Here is a 20,000-nt window from a genome sequence, read left to right as displayed (position 1 = left end):
TGTCTACGACTCCAGCTCTCTGCCATCTATGACTCCAGCTCTCTGCCAACTGACCCTCAGCATCTTCCCTGTTCAACTGTACTGTAGTCAGACTTTAAAGAGGTCAATGATCATGGACTCGCTGCTCAGATGCTGTGGATGAGTTTTACCATTTAGCTGGTTCTCCACCACGTGTACATCAGGTAGAGGAAGATGAGCAGGAGAGAGAGGAGAGAGATAGATAACATGGGTGATGGAGGACAGGTGAAGGAGAACAGAGGATAGATAACATGGGTGATGTAGGAGAAGAGAGGATAGATAACATGGGTGATGTAGGAGAACTGAGGATAGATAACATGGGTGATGGAGAACAGAGGATAGATAACATGGGTGATGGAGGAGAACTGAGGATAGATAACATGGGTGATGGAGGAGAACAGAGGATAGATAACATGGGTGATGGAGGAGAAGAGAGGATAGATAACATGGGTGATAGAGGAGAACAGAGGATAGATAACATGGGTGATGGAGGACAGGTGAAGGAGAACAGAGGATAGATAACATGGGTGATGGAGGAGAACTGAGGATAGATAACATGGGTGATGGAGGAGAACTGAGGATAGATAACATGGGTGATGGAGGAGAAGGGGTGATGGAGGAGAACAGAGGATAGATAACATGGGTGATGGAGGACAGGTGAAGGAGAACAGAGGATAGATAACATGGGTGATGTAGGAGAAGAGAGGATAGATAACATGGGTGATGTAGGAGAAGGGGTGATGGAGGAGAACAGAGGATAGATAACATGGGTGATGGAGGACAGGTGAAGGAGAACAGAGGATAGATAACATGGGTGATGGAGGAGAAGAGAGGATAGATAACATGGGTGATGTAGGAGAAGGGGTGATGGAGGAGAACAGAGGATAGATAACATGGGTGATGGAGGACAGGTGAAGGAGAACAGAGGATAGATAACATGGGTGATGGAGGAGAACAGAGGATAGATAACATGGGTGATGGAGGAGAACTGAGGATAGATAACATGGGTGATGGAGGACAGGTAGAGGAGAACAGAGGATAGATAACATGGGTGATGGAGGAGAACAGAGGATAGATAACATCGGTGATAGAGGAGAACAGAGGATAGATAACATGGGTGATGGAGGAGAACAGAGGATAGATAACATGGGTGATGGAGGACAGGTGAAGGAGAACAGAGGATAGATAACATGGGTGATGGAGGACAGGTGAAGGAGAACAGAGGATAGATAACATGGGTGATGGAGGAGAACAGAGGATACATAACATGGGTGATGGAGGAGAACAGAGGATAGATAACATGGGTGATGGAGGACAGGTAGAGGAGAACAGAGGATAGATAACATGGGTGATGGAGGAGAACAGAGGATAGATAACATGGGTGATGGAGGACAGGTAGAGGAGAACAGAGGATAGATAACATGGGTGATGGAGGAGAACAGAGGATAGATAACATGGGTGATGGAGGACAGGTGAAGGAGAACAGAGGATAGATAACATGGGTGATGGAGGAGAACTGAGGATAGATAACATGGGTGATGGAGGAGAACAGAGGATAGATAACATGGGTGATGGAGGACAGGTGAAGGAGAACAGAGGACAGCTAGAGGAAGTCATGTGAGGGCAGAGTGAAGCAGGGATGGGGACCTACGTGTTCTCCTCGCCCACAATGCAGATGGCTGACAGCAGCTTGACCACGTCGGTCATCATGGCGGGCTGGGTGGGGTCGATAGCTCGGGCCAACAGGGACAGACACTTCTCCTCTGACAGGATACGCTCCAAACCATACTAGAACCAGACAACATGTTAGATAGACGCTCCAAACCATACTAGAACCAGACAACAGATCACATGTTAGATAGACGCTCCAAACCATACTAGAACCAGACAACATGTTAGATAGACGCTCCAAACCATACTAGAACCAGACAACAGATCACATGTTAGATAGACGCTCCAAATCATACTAGAACCAGACAACATGTTAGATAGACGCTCCAAACCATACTAGAACCATACTAGAACCAGACAACATGTTAGATAGACGCTCCAAACCATACTAGAACCAGACAACATGTTAGATAGATGCTCCAAACCATACTAGAACCAGACAACATGTTAGATAGACGCTCCAAACCATACTAGAACCATACTAGAACCATACTAGAACCAGACAACATGTTAGATAGATGCTCCAAACCATACTAGAACCACACTAGAACCAGACAACATGTTAGATAGACGCTCCAAACCATACTTGAACCAGACAACATGTTAGATAGATGCTCCAAACCATACTAGAACCACACTAGAACCAGACAACATGTTAGATAGACTCTCCAAACCATACTAGAACCAGACAACAGATCACATGTTAGATAGACTCTCCAAACCATACTAGAACCAGACAACATGTTAGATAGACGCTCCAAACCATACTAGAACCAGACAACATGTTAGATCGACTCTCCAAACCATACTAGAACCACACTAGAACCAGACAACATGTTAGATAGACGCTCCACACCATACTAGAACCAGACAACATGTTAGATCGACTCTCCAAACCATACTAGAACCAGACAACATGTTAGATAGACGCTCCAAACCATACTAGAACCAGACAACATGTTAGATAGACGCTCCAAACCATACTAGAACCACACTAGAACCAGACAACATGTTAGATAGATGCGCCAAACCATACTAGAACCAGACAACATGTTAGATAGACGCTCCAAACCATACTAGAACCATACAACATGTTAGATAGACGCTCCAAACCATGCTAGAAACATACTAGAACCACACTAGAACCAGACAACATGTTAGATAGACGCTCCAAACCATACTAGAACCAGACAACATGTTAGATAGATGCTCCAAACCATACTAGAACCACACTAGAACCAGACAACATGTTAGATAGATGCTCCAAACCATACTAGAACCAGACAACATGTTAGATAGATGCTCCAAACCATACTAGAACCATACAACATGTTAGATAGACGCTCCAAACGCCATACTAGAACCATACTAGAACCACACTAGAACCAGACAACATGTTAGATAGACGCTCCAAACCATACTAGAACCAGACAACATGTTAGATAGACGCTCCAAACCATACTAGAACCAGACAACATGTTAGATAGACGCTCCAAACCATACTAGAACCACACTAGAACCAGACAACATGTTAGATAGACGCTCCAAACCATACTAGAACCAGACAACATGTTAGATAGATGCTCCAAACCATACTAGAACCAGACAACATGTTAGATAGACGCTCCAAACCATACTAGAACCATACTAGAACCATACTAGAACCAGACAACATGTTAGATAGATGCTCCAAACCATACTAGAACCACACTAGAACCAGACAACATGTTAGATAGACGCTCCAAACCATACTAGAACCAGACAACAGATCACATGTTAGATAGACTCTCCAAACCTTACTAGAACCAGACAACATGTTAGATAGACGCTCCAAACCATACTAGAACCAGACAACATGTTAGATCGACTCTCCAAACCATACTAGAACCACACTAGAACCAGACAACATGTTAGATAGACGCTCCACACCATACTAGAACCAGACAACATGTTAGATCGACTCTCCAAACCATACTAGAACCAGACAACATGTTAGATAGACGCTCCAAACCATACTAGAACCACACTAGAACCAGACAACATGTTAGATAGACGCTCCAAACCATACTAGAACCCGACAACATGTTAGATAGACGCTCCAAACCATACTAGAACCATACTAGAACCAGACAACATGTTAGATAGACGCTCCAAACCATACTAGAACCATACTAGAACCAGACAACATGTTAGAAGTTAGATAGACTCTCCTCCTCCTCTACATATAACACAGCCATCATTAAAACACAGCAGATAACACAGCCATCATTAAAACACAGCTGATAACACAGCCATCATTAAAACACAGCAGATAACACAGCCATCATTAAAACACAGCTGATAACACAGCCATCTCCATCATTAAAACACAGCTGATAACACAGCAGATAGCACTGCCATCATTAAAACACAGCTGATAACACAGCAGATAAAACAGCTGATAACACAGCCATCATTAAAACACAGCAGATAACACAGCTGATAACACAGCCATCATTAAAACACAGCTGATAACACAGCTGATAACACAGCCATCATTAAAACACAGCAGATAACACAGCTGATAACACAGCCATCATTAAAACACAGCTGATAACACAGCTGATAACACAGCCATCATTAAAACACAGCTGATAACACAGCAGATAACACAGCTGATAACACAGCCATCATTAAAACACAGCAGATAACACAGCTGATAACACAGCCATCATTAAAACACAGCAGATAACACAGCTGATAACACAGCCATCATTAAAACACAGCAGATAACACAGCTGATAACACAACCATCATTAAAACTGGAATGTAAAGACATTGCCACCCACACAGGTCTACTGTACGGGGCATGAAAGGACTTTCACAGAGAAAACAACCCAACTTGAAACGGTTTCTGAGATAAAAGTTAATTATTTCCCAGCGGTATCTGGGTAAAAAGGCAAACCAGGCCCCCAATGATATTAGACATGGTGTTCAGGGAGAACAGTCAGACTGGTTCTAACATGGAGGGAGAGGAGGGTAACAACACGAGGACGTCTGTTTCTCTCTCCTGATGTCGTCTCATAGCCTGGAGAACAGGGTAACAACACGAGGACGTCTGTTTCTCTCTCCTGATGTCGTCTCATAGCCTGGAGAACAGGGTAACAACACGAGGACGTCTGGGGAAGAGGAGAGGGGAGGAGGCACAGGTCTGGGCAGCACAGCGAGGGGAGGGAGGGGAGAGGAGGAGGGGAGGAGAGGAGAGGGGAGGGAGAGGAGGAGGGGAGGAGAGGAGAGGAGAGGAGAGGAGAGGGGAGAGGGGAGAGGAGGAGGGGAGGAGGGGAGAGGGAGAGGAGGGAGGAGAGGAGAGAGGAGAGGAGAGAGAGGAGAGGAGAGGAGAGGAGAGGAGAGGAGAGGAGAGGAGAGGGGAGGAGAGGGGAGGGGACAGGAGAGGGGGGGAGGGGAGGGGGAGGGAGGGGGGGGAGGAGGAGAGGAGAGGGGGAGGGAGGAGGGGAGGAGAGGAGAGGGGAGGGGAGGAGGGACAGGTCTGGGCAGCACAGCGAGGGGAGGGGAGGAGGGACAGGTCTGGGCAGCACAGCGAGGGGAGGGGAGGAGAGGAGGGAGGAGAGGGGAGGGGAGGAGCGGAGGAGAGGGGAGGAGACAGGGGAGGAGCGGAGGAGAGGGAGGAGAGGAGGAGAGGAGGGGAGGGGAGGAGAGGGGAGGGGAGGAGGGGAGGTTGTGAAGGGGAGGAGAGGAGAGGGGAGGGGAGGGGAGGAGGGGAGGGAGGAGAGGAGGAGGGGAGAGGGGGAGGAGAGGGGAGGGGAGGAGGGACAGGTCTGGGCAGCACAGCGAGGGGAGGAGAGGGGAGGGGGAGGGGAGGGGAGGAGAGGGGAGGGGAGAAGAGGAGAGGAGAGGAGAGGAGAGGGGAGGGGAGGAGAGGAGGGACAGGTCTGGGCAGCACAGCGAGGGCAGGAGAGGGGAGGGGAGGGGAGGAGGGACAGGTCTGGGTAGCACAGCAGGCAGAGGCCTGGGGAGGGGAGGGGAGGAGGCAGAGGCCTGGGGAGGGGAGGGGAGGAGGGACAGGTCTGGGCAGCACAGCGAGGCAGAGGCCTGGGGAGGGAGGGGAGGGGGACAGGTCTGGGCAGCACAGCGAGGGGAGGGGAGGGGAGAGGAGGGGAGAAGGGGAGGAGAGGGGAGGAGGGGAGGAGGAGGAGGGAGGAGGGGAGGGGAGGAGGGGAGGAGAGGGGAGGGGAGGGGAGGAGAGAGGAGAGGGGGAGGGAGGGGAGGGGAGGGGAGGAGGGGAGAGGAGGAGGGGGAGGAGAGGGAGGAGGGGAGAGGAGGAGGGGAGGTTGGGGAGGGGAGGAGAGGAGAGGGGAGGAGAGGGGAGGCGAGGGGAGGAGGGGGGAGGGGAGGGGAGGAGGTGAGGGGGAGGGAGAGGAGGGGGGAGGAGAGGAGGGACAGGTCTGGGCAGCACAGTGAGGGGAGGGGAGGGGGAGAGGGGAGGGGAGGGAGGGGAGGAGAGGAGAGGGGAGGGAGGAGGGACAGGTCTGGGCAGCACAGCGAGGGAGGGGAGGGGAGGAGGGGGAGGGAGGAGGGGAGGAGAGGAGAGGGGAGGGGAGGGGAGGAGGGGAGGTTGGGAAGGGGAGGAGAGGAGAGGGAGGGAGGGGAGGAGGAGGGGAGGAGAGGAGGGACAGGTCTGGGTAGCACAGCGAGGGGAGGAGAGGGGAGGGGGAGGGGGAGAGGGAGGGGAGGGGAGGGGGACCAGAGGAGAGGAGAGGAGAGGGGGGGAGGAGAACAGGAGGAAACCAGGGAGGAGGGAGGAGGGGAGGGGAGGAGAGGGGAGGAGGGGAGGGGAGGAGGGGAGGGGAGGGAGGGAGGGAGAGGAGAGGAGAGGGAGGAGAGGGGAGGGGGAGGGGAGGGGGGGGGGGAGGGGAGAGGGAGAGGAGGAGAGGGGAGGAGAGGAGGGACAGGTCTGGGCAGCACAGCCTGAGGGGAGGGGAGGGGGGGAGAGGGGAGGGAGGGAGGAGAGGGAGGGGAGGAGAGGGGAGGGAGGAGGGACAGGTCTGGGCAGCACAGCGAGGGGGAGGGAGTGGAGGAGAGGGGAGGAGAGGAGAGGGGAGAGGAGGAGGGGGGGGAGGGAGGGGAGGAGAGGGGAGGGACAGGTCTGGGCAGCACAGCGAGGGGAGGAGAGGGGAGGAGAGGGGAGGGAGGAGGGACAGGTCTGGGCAGCACAGCGAGGCAGAGGCCTGGGAGGAGAGGGGAGGAGAGGGAGGGGAGGGGAGGAGGGACAGGTCTGGGCAGCACAGCGAGGCAGAGGCCTGGGGAGGGAGGGGAGGGGAGGAGGGACAGGTCTGGGCAGCACAGCGAGGCAGAGGCCTGGGGAGGGAGGGAGGGGGACAGGTCTGGGCAGCACAGCGAGGCAGAGGCCTGGGGAGGGAGGGAGGAGAGGAGAGGAGAGGAGAGGGGAGGGGAGGAGGACAGGTCTGGACAGCACAGCGAGGCAGAGGCCTGGGGAGGGAGGGGAGGGGAGGGACAGGTCTGGGCAGCACAGCGAGGCAGAGGCCTGGGGAGGGGAGGGGGGACAGGTCTGGGCAGCACAGCGAGGCAGAGGCCTGGGGAGGGGAGGGGAGGGGAGGAGGGACAGGTCTGGGCAGCACAGCCTGGAGAGAGGAGAGGAGGGGTGGGATGAAGGAGGGAGGGGTGGGATGGGGAAGGGAGGGGTGGGATGGGGAGAAGGGAGGAGAGGAGAGGGGAGGGAGGAGAGGAAGGGAGGGGGAGGGGAGGAGGGAGGGAGGGGGAGGGAGAGGAGAGGAGGAGGGGAGAGGGGGAGGAGAGGGGGAGGGAGGGACAGGTCTGGGCAGCGAGGGGAGGGGAGGGGGAGAGGAGGAGGGGAGGAGGGACAGGTCTGGGCAGCACAGCGAGGGGAGGGGGAGGAGGAGGGGAGGAGAGGGGAGGAGGAGGAGGAGGGGAGGGAGGAGGGGAGGGGAGGAGGGGAGGTTGGGGGGGAGGGGAGGAGAGGAGAGGAGAGGGGGAGGAGAAGGAGGGGGAAGGGAGGAGGAGGGAGGAGGGAGAGGAGGGAGGGAGGAGGGGGGAGGGGAGGAGGAGGGGAGGGACAGGTCTGGGCAGCACAGTGAGGGGAGGGGAGGAGAGGGGGGGGGGAGGGGAGGAGAGGGGAGGGGGGAGGGAGGAGAGGGGAGGGGGAGGGGAGGAGGAGGAGGAGAGGGGGAGGGAGGGGAGGAGGGACAGGTCTGGGCAGCACAGCGAGGGGAGGGGAGGGGAGAGGAGGAGAGGAGAGGGGATGGGAGGAGAGGGGGAGAGGAGGAGGGGAGGGGGGGAGGGAGGGGGAGGGAGGGGAGGAGAGGGAGGAGAGGGGGAGGGACAGGTCTGGGCAGCACAGCGAGGCAGAGGCCTGGGGAGGGGAGGGGAGGGGGACAGGTCTGGACAGCACAGCGAGGGGAGGCCTGGGGAGGGAGGGGAGGGGAGGAGGGACAGGTCTGGGCAGCACAGCGAGGGGAGGGGAGAGGAGGGGAGGGATGAAGGGAGGGAGGGGTGGGATGGGGAAGGGAGGAGAGGAGAGGAGAGGGGGAGGATGAAGGGAGGGAGGGTGGGATGAAGGAGGGGAGGGGAGGGGATGAAGGGAGGGGGGGGAGGGATGGGGAAGGGAAGGAGGGGAGGGGAGGGGTGGGATGAAGGGAGGGAGGGGTGGATGAAGGAGGGAGGAGAGGGAGGGGGATGAAGGGAAGGAGAGAAGGGATGAAGGGATGAAGGGAAGGAGAGAAGGGATGAAGGGAAGGAGAGAAGGGAAACACATTTTCCTCCTCGTTTCATTTAGCGAGAAAGAGAATGTAGTGGAACACAGAGGTGCTACTCGCGTCTGGCCAGTTGCTGACGCCAGCCCGGCCTGTTGATTCAAAATGGCTTTTTCCATAAGCACCGAACAAAAATATAAACGCAACATGTAAAGAGTCAGTCCCATGTTTCACGAGCTGAAATAAAATATCCCAGAAATGTTCCACATGCACAAAAAACTGAAAATGCCCGATTTCTGTTGGCATTCCTGTTAGCGAGCATTTCGTAGCCAAGATAATCCATCCACCTGACAGGTGTGGCATATCAAGAAGCTGATTAAACAGAATGATCATTACACAGGTGCACCTCGTGCTGGGGGTAATAAAAAGCCACTGTAAAATGGGCAGTTTCATCACACAACCCAATGCCACAGACGTCTCAAGCTGAGGGCATGTGTGCAATTGACATGCTGACCCGCAGGAACGTCCAACCAGAACTGTAGCCAGAGAACTTGATGTTATTTTTTCTATCATAAGCCGCCTCCAATGTAATTTGAGAGAATTCCCGAGTGTTTTGACGCGGAGACTCTCAAGCTGCATTCATCAGTAATTGTTTATGGGCTATAGAGATGGAGGAAGAGGGAGGGAAGGAGGAGGAAGAGGAGGGAAGGAGGATGAAGAGGAGGGAAGGAGGGATGGGAAGGAGGAAGGGAGGGAGGGAAGGAGGAAGGAGGGAGAAGGAGAGAGGGATGAAGGAAGGAGGGGGGGAGAGAGGGATGGAGGAAGAGGGAGGGAGGAAGGAGGAAGAGAGGGATGGAAGAAGAGGGAGGGAAGGAGGAGGGGAGAGAGGGATGGAGGAAGAGGGAGGGAGGGAAGGAGGAAGAGGGAGGGAGGGAAGGAGGAAGAGAGGGAAGGAGGAAGAGGAAGAGAGGGAAGGAGGAAGAGGGAGGGAGGGAGGAAGAGGGAGCGGAGGAGGAAGGGAGGGGAAAGGCACCGACAGCTGGTTTGGAACACCTGTCTGGCAGCCTCCGCAGGCGCTGTGGGCGAGACGTATCCCAAGATGCAGCAGGAGGCGAGGGCAAGGTCTGTGAGTCAGTGCCGTTGGGTAAAAGAGGCGCTTGGCACCTGTTGTGGCAACAGGATTACACAAGACCTTACAACGAGAGGAGAGGAGGAGTGGTGTGCCAGACGAGCTCCACACAACGACACCTCCTCCCAGAGAGGCTGGGCTTCAACTCCACACAACGACACCTCCTCCCAGAGAGGCTGGGCTTCAGCTCCACACAACGACACCTCCTCCCAGAGAGGCTGGGCTTCAGCTCCACACAACGACACCTCCCAGAGAGGCTGAGGTCGGGCTGCATCCCAAAACGGCATTTATGATGATTTAAAGTAAAGACATTCAGGCTACATACGTTTCTAATAAAACAATTCAGATCCAGTTTCATCTGTCACACGCGCTAAAAGACAACGGGTCTTGACTTTACCGCAAAATACTTTCTGACGAGCATCTTTCCAACGATAGAGTTAAAAATATATAAAATACAATTAAAATAGTAAAACAAGAGGAATAAAATACGCAGGTTGACGTTTGTCGTCGTGACTCTCGTCCAGGTTGACGTTTGTCGTCGTGACTCTCGTCCAGGTTGACGTTTGTCGCCGTGACTCGTCCAGGTTGACGCTTTCGTCGCCGTGACTCTCGTCCCAGGTTGACCGCTTGTCGCCGTGACTCTCGGCCAGGTTGACGTTTGTCGCCGTGACTCGTCCAGGTTGACGTTTGTCGCCGTGACTCGTCCAGGTTGACGTGTCGTCGTGACTCGTCCAGGTTGACGTGTGTCATCATGACTCTCGTCCAGGTTGACGTTGTCGTCTTATCTCTCGTCCAGGTTGACCTTTTGTCGCCATGACTCTCGTCCAGATTGACCTTTGTCGCCATGACTCTCGTCCTGGTTGACCTTTTGTCGTGAAGCATGGTGGTGGCAGCATCATGCTGTGGGGACTGGGAGACTGGTCATGATGGAGGAAACCTGGCACCATCCCTACGGTGAAGCATGGTGGTGGCAGCATCATGCTGTGGGGGACTGGGAGACTAGTCAGGATGAAGGAAACCTGGCATCATCCCTACGGTGAAGCATGGTGGTGGCAGCATCATGCTGTGGGGGACTGGGAGCCTAGGCATGATGGAGGAAACCTGGCAACATCCCTATGGTGAAGCATGGTGGTGGCAGCATCATGCCGTGGGGAACTGGGAGACTGGTCATGATGGAGGAAACCTGGCAACATCCCTACGGTGAAGCATGGTGGTGGCAGCATCATGCCGTGGGGAACTGGGAGACTGGTCATGATGGAGGAAACCTGGCACCATTCCTACGGTGAAGCATGGTGGTGGCAGCATCATGCTGTGGGGGACTGGGAGGCTAGTCAGGATGAAGGAAACATGGCACCATCCCTACGGTGAAGCATGGTGGTAGCAGCATCATGCTGTGGGGAACTGGGAGACTAGTCAGGATGAAGGAAACCTGGCACCATCCCTACGGTGAAGCATGGTGGTGGCAGCATCATGCCGTAGGGAACTGGGAGACTAGTCAGGATGAAGGAAACCTGGCACCATCCCTACGGTGAAGCATGGTGGTGGCAGCGTCATGCTGTGGGGACTGGGAGACTAGTCAGGATGAAGGAAACCTGGCACCATCCCTACGGTGAAGCATGGTGGTGGCAGCATCATGCCGTAGGGAACTGGGAGACTAGTCAGGATGGAGGAAACCTGGCACCATCCCTACGGTGAAGCATGGTGGTGGCAGCATCATGCCGTAGGGGAACTGGGAGACTAGTCAGGATGAAGGAAACCTGGCACCATCCCTACGGTGAAGCATGGTGGTGGCAGCGTCATGCTGTGGGGGACTGGGAGACTAGTCAGGATGAAGGCAACCTGGCAACATCCCTACGGTGAAGCATGGTGGTGGCAGCATCATGCCGTGGGGAACTGGGAGACCGGTCATGATGGAGGAAACCTGGCAACATCCCTACGGTGAAGCATGGTGGTGGCAGCATCATGCTGTGGGGGACTGGGAGACTAGTCATGATGGAGGTAAAGATGAAAGGAGCAAAGTACAGAGAGATCCTTAATGAAAACCTGCTCCGGAGCGCTCAGGACCTCAGACTGGGGCGAAGGTTCACCTTCCAACAGGACAACGACCCGAAGCACACAGCCAAGACAACGCAGGAGTGGCTTCAGGACAAGTCTCTGGATGTAAAGGGTCTGAATACTTATGTAAATGTGCAATTGTGTTTTAAATTCTTAATAAATTTGCAAAACAATTCTAAAAACCTATTTTTACATTCATTATGAGGAATTGTGTGTAGATTGATGAGGGGAAAAAAATATATTTAATAAATTTTAGAATAAGACTAACGTAACAAAATGTAGGAAAAATTCAAGGGGTCTGAATACTTTCTGAACCCACTGTGAATCTACTTGAAAATCTGTGGCCAAACCTGAACACGGTTGCCTAGCAATGAACAACCGCCCATTTGACAGAGCTGGAAGAATTCTTTTTTTTAAGAACGTTGCATTAACCAGGTGTGAAAACATCTCAAAGACTTGACCCAGAAAGCGGCAAATCGCTGCCGAATGTGTTTCCACAACGTATCGACTCAGGGGTGTGAATACTTACGTAAAAACACTTCCTGTATTTCATGTTCAATAAATGTGCGAACATTTACCTAGAAATGTGTTTTCACTTTGTTACTATGGTGTATTGTGTATAGATGGGTGAGATATTTTATTTTATTTTATTTAAGCCATTTTGAATGTAGGTTTTAAACAGCAAAACGTGGAATAAGTCAAAGGGTCTGAATACTAATTCAGCAGTGGGACACATTTCTCCTCTCCCAGAAGGGACAGGAAGTACCAGAACCAATTCAGCAGTGGGACACATTTCTCCTCTCCCAGAAGGGACAGGAAGTACCAGAACCAATTCAACAGTGGGACACATTTCTCCTCTCCCAGAAGGGACAGGAAGTACCAGAACCAATTCAGCAGTGGGACACATTTCTCCTCTCCCAGAAGGGACAGGAAGTACCAGAACCAATTCAGCAGTGGGACACATTTCTCCTCTCCCAGAAGGGACAGGAAGTACCAGAACCAATTCAGCAGTGGGACACATTTCTCCTCTCCCAGAAGGGACAGGAAGTACCAGAACCAATTCAGCAGTGGGACACATGTCTCCTCTCCCAGAAGGGACAGGAAGTACCAGAACCAATTCAACAGTGGGACACATTACCTTGTTGTTCATGAAGGATTGGCTACATTACCTTGTTCATGAAGGATTAGCTACATTACATTGTTGTTCATGAAGGATTAGCTACATTACCGTGTTGTTTGTGAGTGATTGGCTACATTACCTTGTTGTTCATGAAGGATTGGCTACATTACCTTGTTGTCCCTGAAGGATTAGCTACATTACCTTGTTGTTCATGAAGGATTAGCTACATTCACTTGTTGTTCATGAAGGATTGGCTACATTACCTTGTTCATGAAGGATTGGCTACATTACCTTGTTGTTCATGGGGGATTAGATGCATTACCTCGTTGTTCATGAAGGATTAGCTACATTACCTTGTTGTTCGTGGGGGATTGGCTACATTACCTTGTTGTTCATGAAGGATTGGCTACATTACCTTGTTGTTCATGGGGGATTGGCTACATTACCTTGTTGTTCGTGGGGGATTGGCTACATTACCTTGTTGTCCATGAAGGATTGGCTACATTACCTTGTTGTTCATGGGGGATTAGATGCATTACCTCGTTGTTCATGAAGGATTAGCTACATTACCTTGTTGTTCGTGGGGGATTGGCTACATTACCTTGTTGTTCATGAAGGATTAGCTACATGACCTTGTTGTTCATGAAGGATTAGCTACATTACCTTGTTGTTCATGAAGGCTTTGAGGCACTGGATGACTTTATGCTGGCTCTTCTTGTCAGGTTTATCCTGGCTACAGAGAAAACAGACAGAGAGAGTAGCTTCTTGTCAGGTTTATCCTGGCTACAGAGAAAACAGACAGAGAGAGTAGCTTCTTGTCAGGTTTATCCTGGCTACAGAGACAACAGACAGAGAGAGTAGCTTCTTGTCAGGTTTTTCCTGGCTACAGAGACAACAGACATAAAGAGTCAGCACTTGCTTTGGCAATGTTAACACATGTTTCCCATGCCAATAAAGCCCTTGAATTGAATTGAGAGTAGAGAGAGAGGGAGAGAGAGGTAGAGAGAGGTAGAGAGAGGTAGAGGTAGAGGTAGAGAGAGGGAGAGAGAGGTAGAGAGAGGTAGAGAGAGGGAGAGAGAGCAGAGAGAGGTAGAGAGAGGTAGAGAGAGGTAGAGAGAGGTAGAGAGAGGTAGAGAGAGGGAGAGAGAGGTAGAGAGAGGTAGAGAGAGGTAGAGAGAGGTAGAGGTAGAAGAGGGAGAGAGAGGTAGAGAGAGGTAGAGAGAGGTAGAGAGAGGGAGAGAGAGGTAGAGAGAGGTAGAGAGAGGGAGAGAGAGGTAGAGAGAGGTAGAGAGAGGTAGAGAGAGGTAGAGAGAGGTAGAGAGAGGTAGAGAGAGGGAGAGAGAGGTAGAGAGAGGTAGAGAGAGGTAGAGAGAGGTAGAGGTAGAGAGAGGGAGAGAGAGGTAGAGAGAGGTAGAGAGAGGTAGAGAGAGGGAGAGAGAGGTAGAGAGAGGTAGAGAGAGGGGAGAGAGAGGTAGAGAGAGGTAGAGAGAGGTAGAGAGAGGTAGAGAGAGTAGAGAGAGGGAGAGAGAGGTAGAGAGAGGTAGAGGGAGGTAGAGAGAGGTAGAGGGAGGTAGAGAGAGGTAGAGAGAGGTAGAGAGAGAGGTAGAGGAGGTAGAGAGAGGTAGAGGGAGGTAGAGAGAGGTAGAGAGAGGTAGAGAGAGGTAGAGAGAGGTAGAGGGAGGTAGAGAAAGGTAGAGAGAGGTAGAGAGAGGTAGAGAGAGGTAGAGAAAGGTAGAGAGAGGTAGAGAGAGGTAGAGAAAGGTAGAGAAAGGTAGAGAGAGGTAGAGAGAGGTAGAGAGAGGTAGAGAGAGGTAGAGAGAGGTAGAGAGAGGTAGAGAGAGGTAGAGGGAGGTAGAGGGAGGTAGAGGGAGGTAGAGAGAGGTAGAGGGAGGTAGAGAGAGGTAGAGGGAGGTAGAGAGAGGTAGAGAGAGGTAGAGAGAGGTAGAGAGAGGTAGAGGGAGGTAGAGAGAGGTAGAGAGAGGTAGAGAGAGGTAGAGGGAGGTAGAGAGAGGTAGAGAGAGGTAGAGAGAGGTAGAGAGAGGTAGAGAGAGGTAGAGGGAGGTAGAGAAAATCAGAGAGAAAATAGAGAGAAATAGAGGGAGGTAGAGAGAGGTAGAAGAAATAGAGAGAGGTAGAGAGAGGGAGAGAGGTAGAGAGAGGTAGAGAGAGGTAGAGAGAGGTAGAGGAGGTAGAGAAAAAAAAAATAGAGAGAGGTGAGAGAGGGAGAGAGGTAGAGAGAGGTAGAGAGAGGTAGAGAGAGGTAGAGAGAGGTAGAGAGAGGTAGAGGGAGGTAGAGAAAGGTAGAGAGAGGTAGAGAGAGGTAGAGAGAGGTAGAGAAAGGTAGAGAGAGGTAGAGAAAGGTAGAGAAAGGTAGAGAAAGGTAGAGAAAATAGAGAGAGGTAGAGAGAGGTAGAGGGAGGTAGAGAGAAAATAGAGGGAGGTCAGAGAGAAAATAGAAGAGGTAGAGAGAGGTAGAGAGAGGTAGAGAGAGGTAGAGAGAATAGAGAGAGGTAGAGAGAAAAGAGGGAGGTAGAGGGAGGTAGAGAGAGGTAGAGGGAGGTAGAGAGAGGTAGAGAGAGGTAGAGAGAGGTAGAGAGAGGTAGAGGGAGGTAGAGAGAGGTAGAGAGAATCAGAGGGAGGTAGAGAGAGGTAGAGAGAGGTAGAGAGAGGTAGAGGGAGGTAGAGAGAGGTAGAGAGAGGTAGAGGGAGGTAGAGAGAATAGAGAGAGGTAGAGAGAGGTAGAGAGAGGTAGAGGGAGGTAGAGGGAGGTAGAGAGAGGTAGAGAGAGGTAGAGAGAGGGAGAGAGGTAGAGAAGAAGAGAAAAAAATAGAGGAGGTAGAGAGAGGAAGAGAGAGGGAGAGAGGTAGAGAGAGGTAGAGAGAGGTAGAGAGAGGTAGAGGGAGGTAGAGGAGGTAGAGAGAGGTAGAGAGAGGGAAGAGGTAGAGAGAGGTAGAGAGAGGTAGAGAGAGGTAGAGGGAGGTAGAGGGAGGTAGAGAGAGGTAGAGAGAGGTAGAGAGAGGGAGAGAGGTAGAAAGAGGTAGAGAGAGGTAGAGGGAGGTAGAGGGAGGTAGAGAGAGGTAGAGAGAGGTAAGAGAGGGAGAGAGGTAGAGAGAGGTAGAGAGAAAATGAGGGAGGCAGAGGAGGTAGAGAGAAAGAGAGAGGTAGAAAGAGGTAGAGAGAGGTAGAGGGAGGTAGAGAGAGGTAGAGGGAGGTAGAGAGAGGTCAGAGAGAGGGAGAGAGGTAGAGAGAGGTAGAGGAGGTAGAGAGAGGTAGAGAGAGGTAGAGAGAGGTAGAGAGAGGTAGAGAGAGGTAGAGAGAATAAGAGAGGTAGAGAGGTAGAGAGAGGTAGAGAGAGGTAGAGGAGGTAGAGGGAGGTAGAGAGAGGTAGAGAGGTAGAGAGAGGAGAGAGGTAGAGAGAGGTAGAAGAGGTAGAGAGAGGCAGAGGGAGGTAGAGGGAGGTAGAGAGATAGAGAGAGGTAGAGGGAGGTAGAGAGAGGTAGAGGAGGTAGAGAGAGGTAGAGAGAGGTAGAGAGAGGGAGAGAGAGGTAGAGAGAGGTAGAGAGAGGTAGAGAGAGGTAGAGAGAGGTAGAGAGAGGTAGAGAGAGGTAGAGAGAGGTAGAGAGAGGTAGAGGGAGGTAGAGAGAGGTAGAGGGAGGTAGAGAGAGGGAGAGAGGTAGAGAGAGGTAGAGAGAGGTAGAGAGAGGTAGAGGGAGGTAGAGAGAGGTAGAGAGAGGTAGAGAGAGGTAGAGAGAGGTAGAGAAAGGTAGAGAGAGGTAGAGCGAGGTAGAGGGAGGTAGAGGGAGGTAGAGAGAGGTAGAGGGAGGTAGAGGGAGGTAGAGAGAGGTAGAGAGAGGTAGAGGGAGGTAGAGAGAGGTAGAGAGAGGTAGAGAGAGGTAGAGAGAGGTAGAGAGAGAGAGGTAGAAGGAGGGTGCAGGAGAGAGAGGAAGGGTGCAGGAGAGAGAGGAAGGGTGCAGGAGAGAGCACGGAAGAGAGTGTGTGGGAGAGAGAGTGTGTGGGAGAGAGAGTGTGTGGAGAGAGAGTATGTGGGAGGAGAGAGTGTGGGAGAGAGAGTGTGTGGGAGAGAGAGTGTGGGAGAGAGAGTGTGGAGAGAGAGTGTGGAGAGAGAGTGTGGAGAGAGAGAGGAGAGAGAGTGTGGGAGAGAGAGGGAGGGAGAGAGAGTGTGGGAGAGAGAGGAGGGAGAGAGAGTGGGAGAGAGGGAGGGAGAGAGAGTGTGGGAGAGAGTGTGTGGGAGAGAGAGTGTGTGGGAGAGAGAGGGAGGGAGAGAGAGGGAGGGAGAGAGAGGGAGGGAGAGAAATGGAGTAGAGATGAGATGAACATTTATATTGAACATGCGATGTTTCTACATTGAGTAAATGCAGTCAGTGTGTTTGCGCGTTCATCCGCCCGTGTGTGTGTGTGTGTTCATCCGCCCGTGTGTGTGTGTGTGTGTGTGTGTGTGTGTGTGAGCATACGGTGTGTGTGTGTGTGTGTGAGCATACGGTGTGTGTGTGTGTGTGTGTGTGTGTGTGTGTGTGTGTGTGTGAGCATACGGTGTGTGTGTCCTTACTGTTTCTTGTGGAGCAGCTTCTCCAGAATGTCTAGCAGCAGTCCCAGACCCTCGTGGCCAAAACTCTGCACCCAGCTGGGGAGAAGGAAAACAGCTCATGAATAAATAAACCTATTTTTATCCAAAGTGGTCGTTTTAAAACTCATCTGTTGGTCACTGGATGGACGAGACCAGAGGCTACTGTACCACCAACTGAATTCTGCTCTGCCCAGAGGACCCCTGATGTTCCCCCTCATGAGGATTTTACCAGGAACCCTACGGTCTCATGAGTCTTCAAGTACCCCCTGAGGATAGACCAAGTACCCCCAGGGATCCGAGTACCCCCTGAGGATAGACCAAGTACCCGCAGAAATCCTAGTACCCCTGAGGATAGACCAAGCACCCCCAGAGATCCTAGTACCCCTGAGAATAGACCAAGTACCCCCAGAAATCCTAGTACCCCTGAGGATAGACCAAGTACCCCAGGGATCCTAGTACCCCTATAGATAGACCAAGTACCCCCAGGGATCCTAGTACCCCTGAGGATAGACCAAGTACCCCAGAAATCCTAGTACCCCTGAGGATAGACCAAGTACCCCAGAGATCCTAGTACCCCTGAGGATAGACCAAGTACCCCCAGGGATCCGAGTACCCCCTGAGGATAGACCAAGTACCCCCAGGGATCCGAGTACCCCCTGCTTGGGAACAACTGGACTAGATGATAACTGTATCTGGTCTCAACGAGTGCATTACACAGAACACAGAGGTTCCATTTGGGACACGCCCTACCTACCGATCCATACTAGAGAGCTGGATCCATACTAGACTAGAGAGCTGGATCCATACTAGACTAGAGAGCTGGATCCATACTAGACTAGAGAGCTGGATCCATACTAGACTAGAGAGCTGGATCCATACTAGACTAGAGAGCTGGATCCATACTAGAGTAGAGAGCTGGATCCATACTAGACTAGAGAGCTGGATCCATACTAGACTAGAGAGCTGGATCCATACTAGACTAGAGAGCTGGATCCATACTAGACTAGAGAGCTGGATCCATACTAGACTAGAGAGCTGGATCCATACTAGACTAGAGAGCTGGATCCATACTAGACTAGAGAGCTGGATCCATACTAGACTAGAGAGCTGGATCCATACTAGACTAGAGAGCTGGATCCATACTAGACTAGAGAGCTGGATCCATACTAGACGAGAGAGCTGGGACGCCATGTTAAAAACGCGATGAAAGCCAAACGTCCCTGGAGTGGCTGGCCTGTGTGTGTTTTTATAACCTATTAAAAAACGTCAGCACATTCAGACAGGCGGAGGGAGAACTTCTCCCGACGGAACCGATAGACGAAACACTGAATGGACTAAAACACGCTGATCGGAGTCCATTTTGAAATCACATCTCCTTCAAATGAAAAACAACAAAAACCTCTCTCTCCTTTTAGCCCCTCAATCCCCCTGTGGGGCGACACGTCTAACCATAATGCTATTCCCTCGTCTATAATCGAGGAGAAAATAGATGAATTCCCAAAGCTGTTATTTCTCTAAGTTGTTTATTACACATAGCTTAGGCTGTTTGAGCGGGAATATCATGTGTGATTCAGAGGGGTTCAGAGCCGAGGGGAGGACAGACAGGAAGTACAGACAGACATAATCCTGCCTGCTAGGAGGCTGATCCATACTTCTTTCATGTCACTTTCAACTTCTCACAGAGGATTTACCCCGGCGCTTCAAACCTTCAACAACAAACGTGACGGCAGTGTGAGCGCTGTCCCTTTCAGACGTGACGGCAGTGTGAGCTCTGTCCCTTTCAGACGTGACGGCAGAGTGTGAGCTCTGTCCCTTTCAGACGTGACGGCAGAGTGAGCTCTGTCCCTTTCACACGTGACGGCAGAGTGAGCTCTGTCCCTTTCAGACGTGACGGCAGAGTGAGCTCTGTCCCTTTCAGACGTGACGGCAGAGTGAGCTCTGTCCCTTTCAGACGTGACGGCACAGTGTGAGCTCTGTCCCTTTCAGACGTGACGGCACAGTGTGAGCTCTGTCCCTTTCAGACGTGACGGCAGAGTGAGCTCTGTCCCTTTCAGACGTGACGGCACAGTGTGAGCGCTGTCCCTTTCAGACGTGACGGCAGTGTGAGCGCTGTCCCTTTCAAACGTGACGGCAGAGTGTGAGCTCTGTCCCTTTCAGACGTGACGGCACAGTGTGAGCTCTGTCCCTTTCAGACGTGACGGCAGAGTGAGCTCTGTCCCTTTCAGACGTGACGGCAGAGTGAGCTCTGTCCCTTTCAGACGTGACGGCAGTGTGAGCGCTGTCCCTTTCAGACGTGACGGCAGAGTGAGCTCTGTCCCTTTCAGACGTGACGGCAGAGTGAGCTCTGTCCCTTTCAGACGTGACGGCAGTGTGAGCTCTGTCCATTTCAGACGTGACGGCAGAGTGAGCTCTGTCCCTTTCAGACGTGACGGCAGTGTGAGCGCTGTCCCTTTCAGACGTGACGGCAGTGTGAGCGCTGTCCCTTTCAGACGTGACGGCAGTGTGAGCTCTGTCCCTTTCAGACGTGACGGCAGAGTGAGCTCTGTCCCTTTCAGACGTGACGGCAGTGTGAGCGCTGTCCCTTTCAGACTTGGAGGTCTTCAAGTCTGATTCTGACAACCTGATATATGGAGAGCAGTGGCAATTATAGCCACAGAAATAGAATGGGGCTAGTTCTGGGTTCATACCCTTCAG

At 52.3% G+C, this 20,000-nt stretch overlaps 1 protein-coding gene across 1 annotated transcript in view; it reads right to left on the bottom strand.

Annotated features, from left to right (window-relative positions):
* LOC121843780 (protein diaphanous homolog 3-like) overlaps positions 1–20,000 on the bottom strand; it is a gene marked incomplete at its 3' end in the record, with an annotated part of 68,570 nt that overhangs the window by 22,399 nt on the left and 26,171 nt on the right. The window contains exons 3-6 of the mRNA XM_042313595.1: positions 19,732–19,994; positions 17,289–17,363; positions 13,385–13,454; positions 1,670–1,806 (exon numbers count right to left, since the gene is read on the bottom strand). Of these exons, the coding sequence (XP_042169529.1) occupies positions 1,670–1,806; positions 13,385–13,454; positions 17,289–17,363; positions 19,732–19,994 (545 nt within the window). The remainder of the gene's footprint in view (positions 1–1,669; positions 1,807–13,384; positions 13,455–17,288; positions 17,364–19,731; positions 19,995–20,000) is intronic.

The sequence above is a fragment of the Oncorhynchus tshawytscha genome, unplaced genomic scaffold, assembly GCF_018296145.1.
Source record: "Oncorhynchus tshawytscha isolate Ot180627B unplaced genomic scaffold, Otsh_v2.0 Un_contig_7503_pilon_pilon, whole genome shotgun sequence".
NCBI lineage: Eukaryota > Metazoa > Chordata > Actinopteri > Salmoniformes > Salmonidae > Oncorhynchus > Oncorhynchus tshawytscha.
Note: the sequence above shows the minus strand (reverse complement) of the source record. Positions and strands in the feature narration are given on the sequence as shown.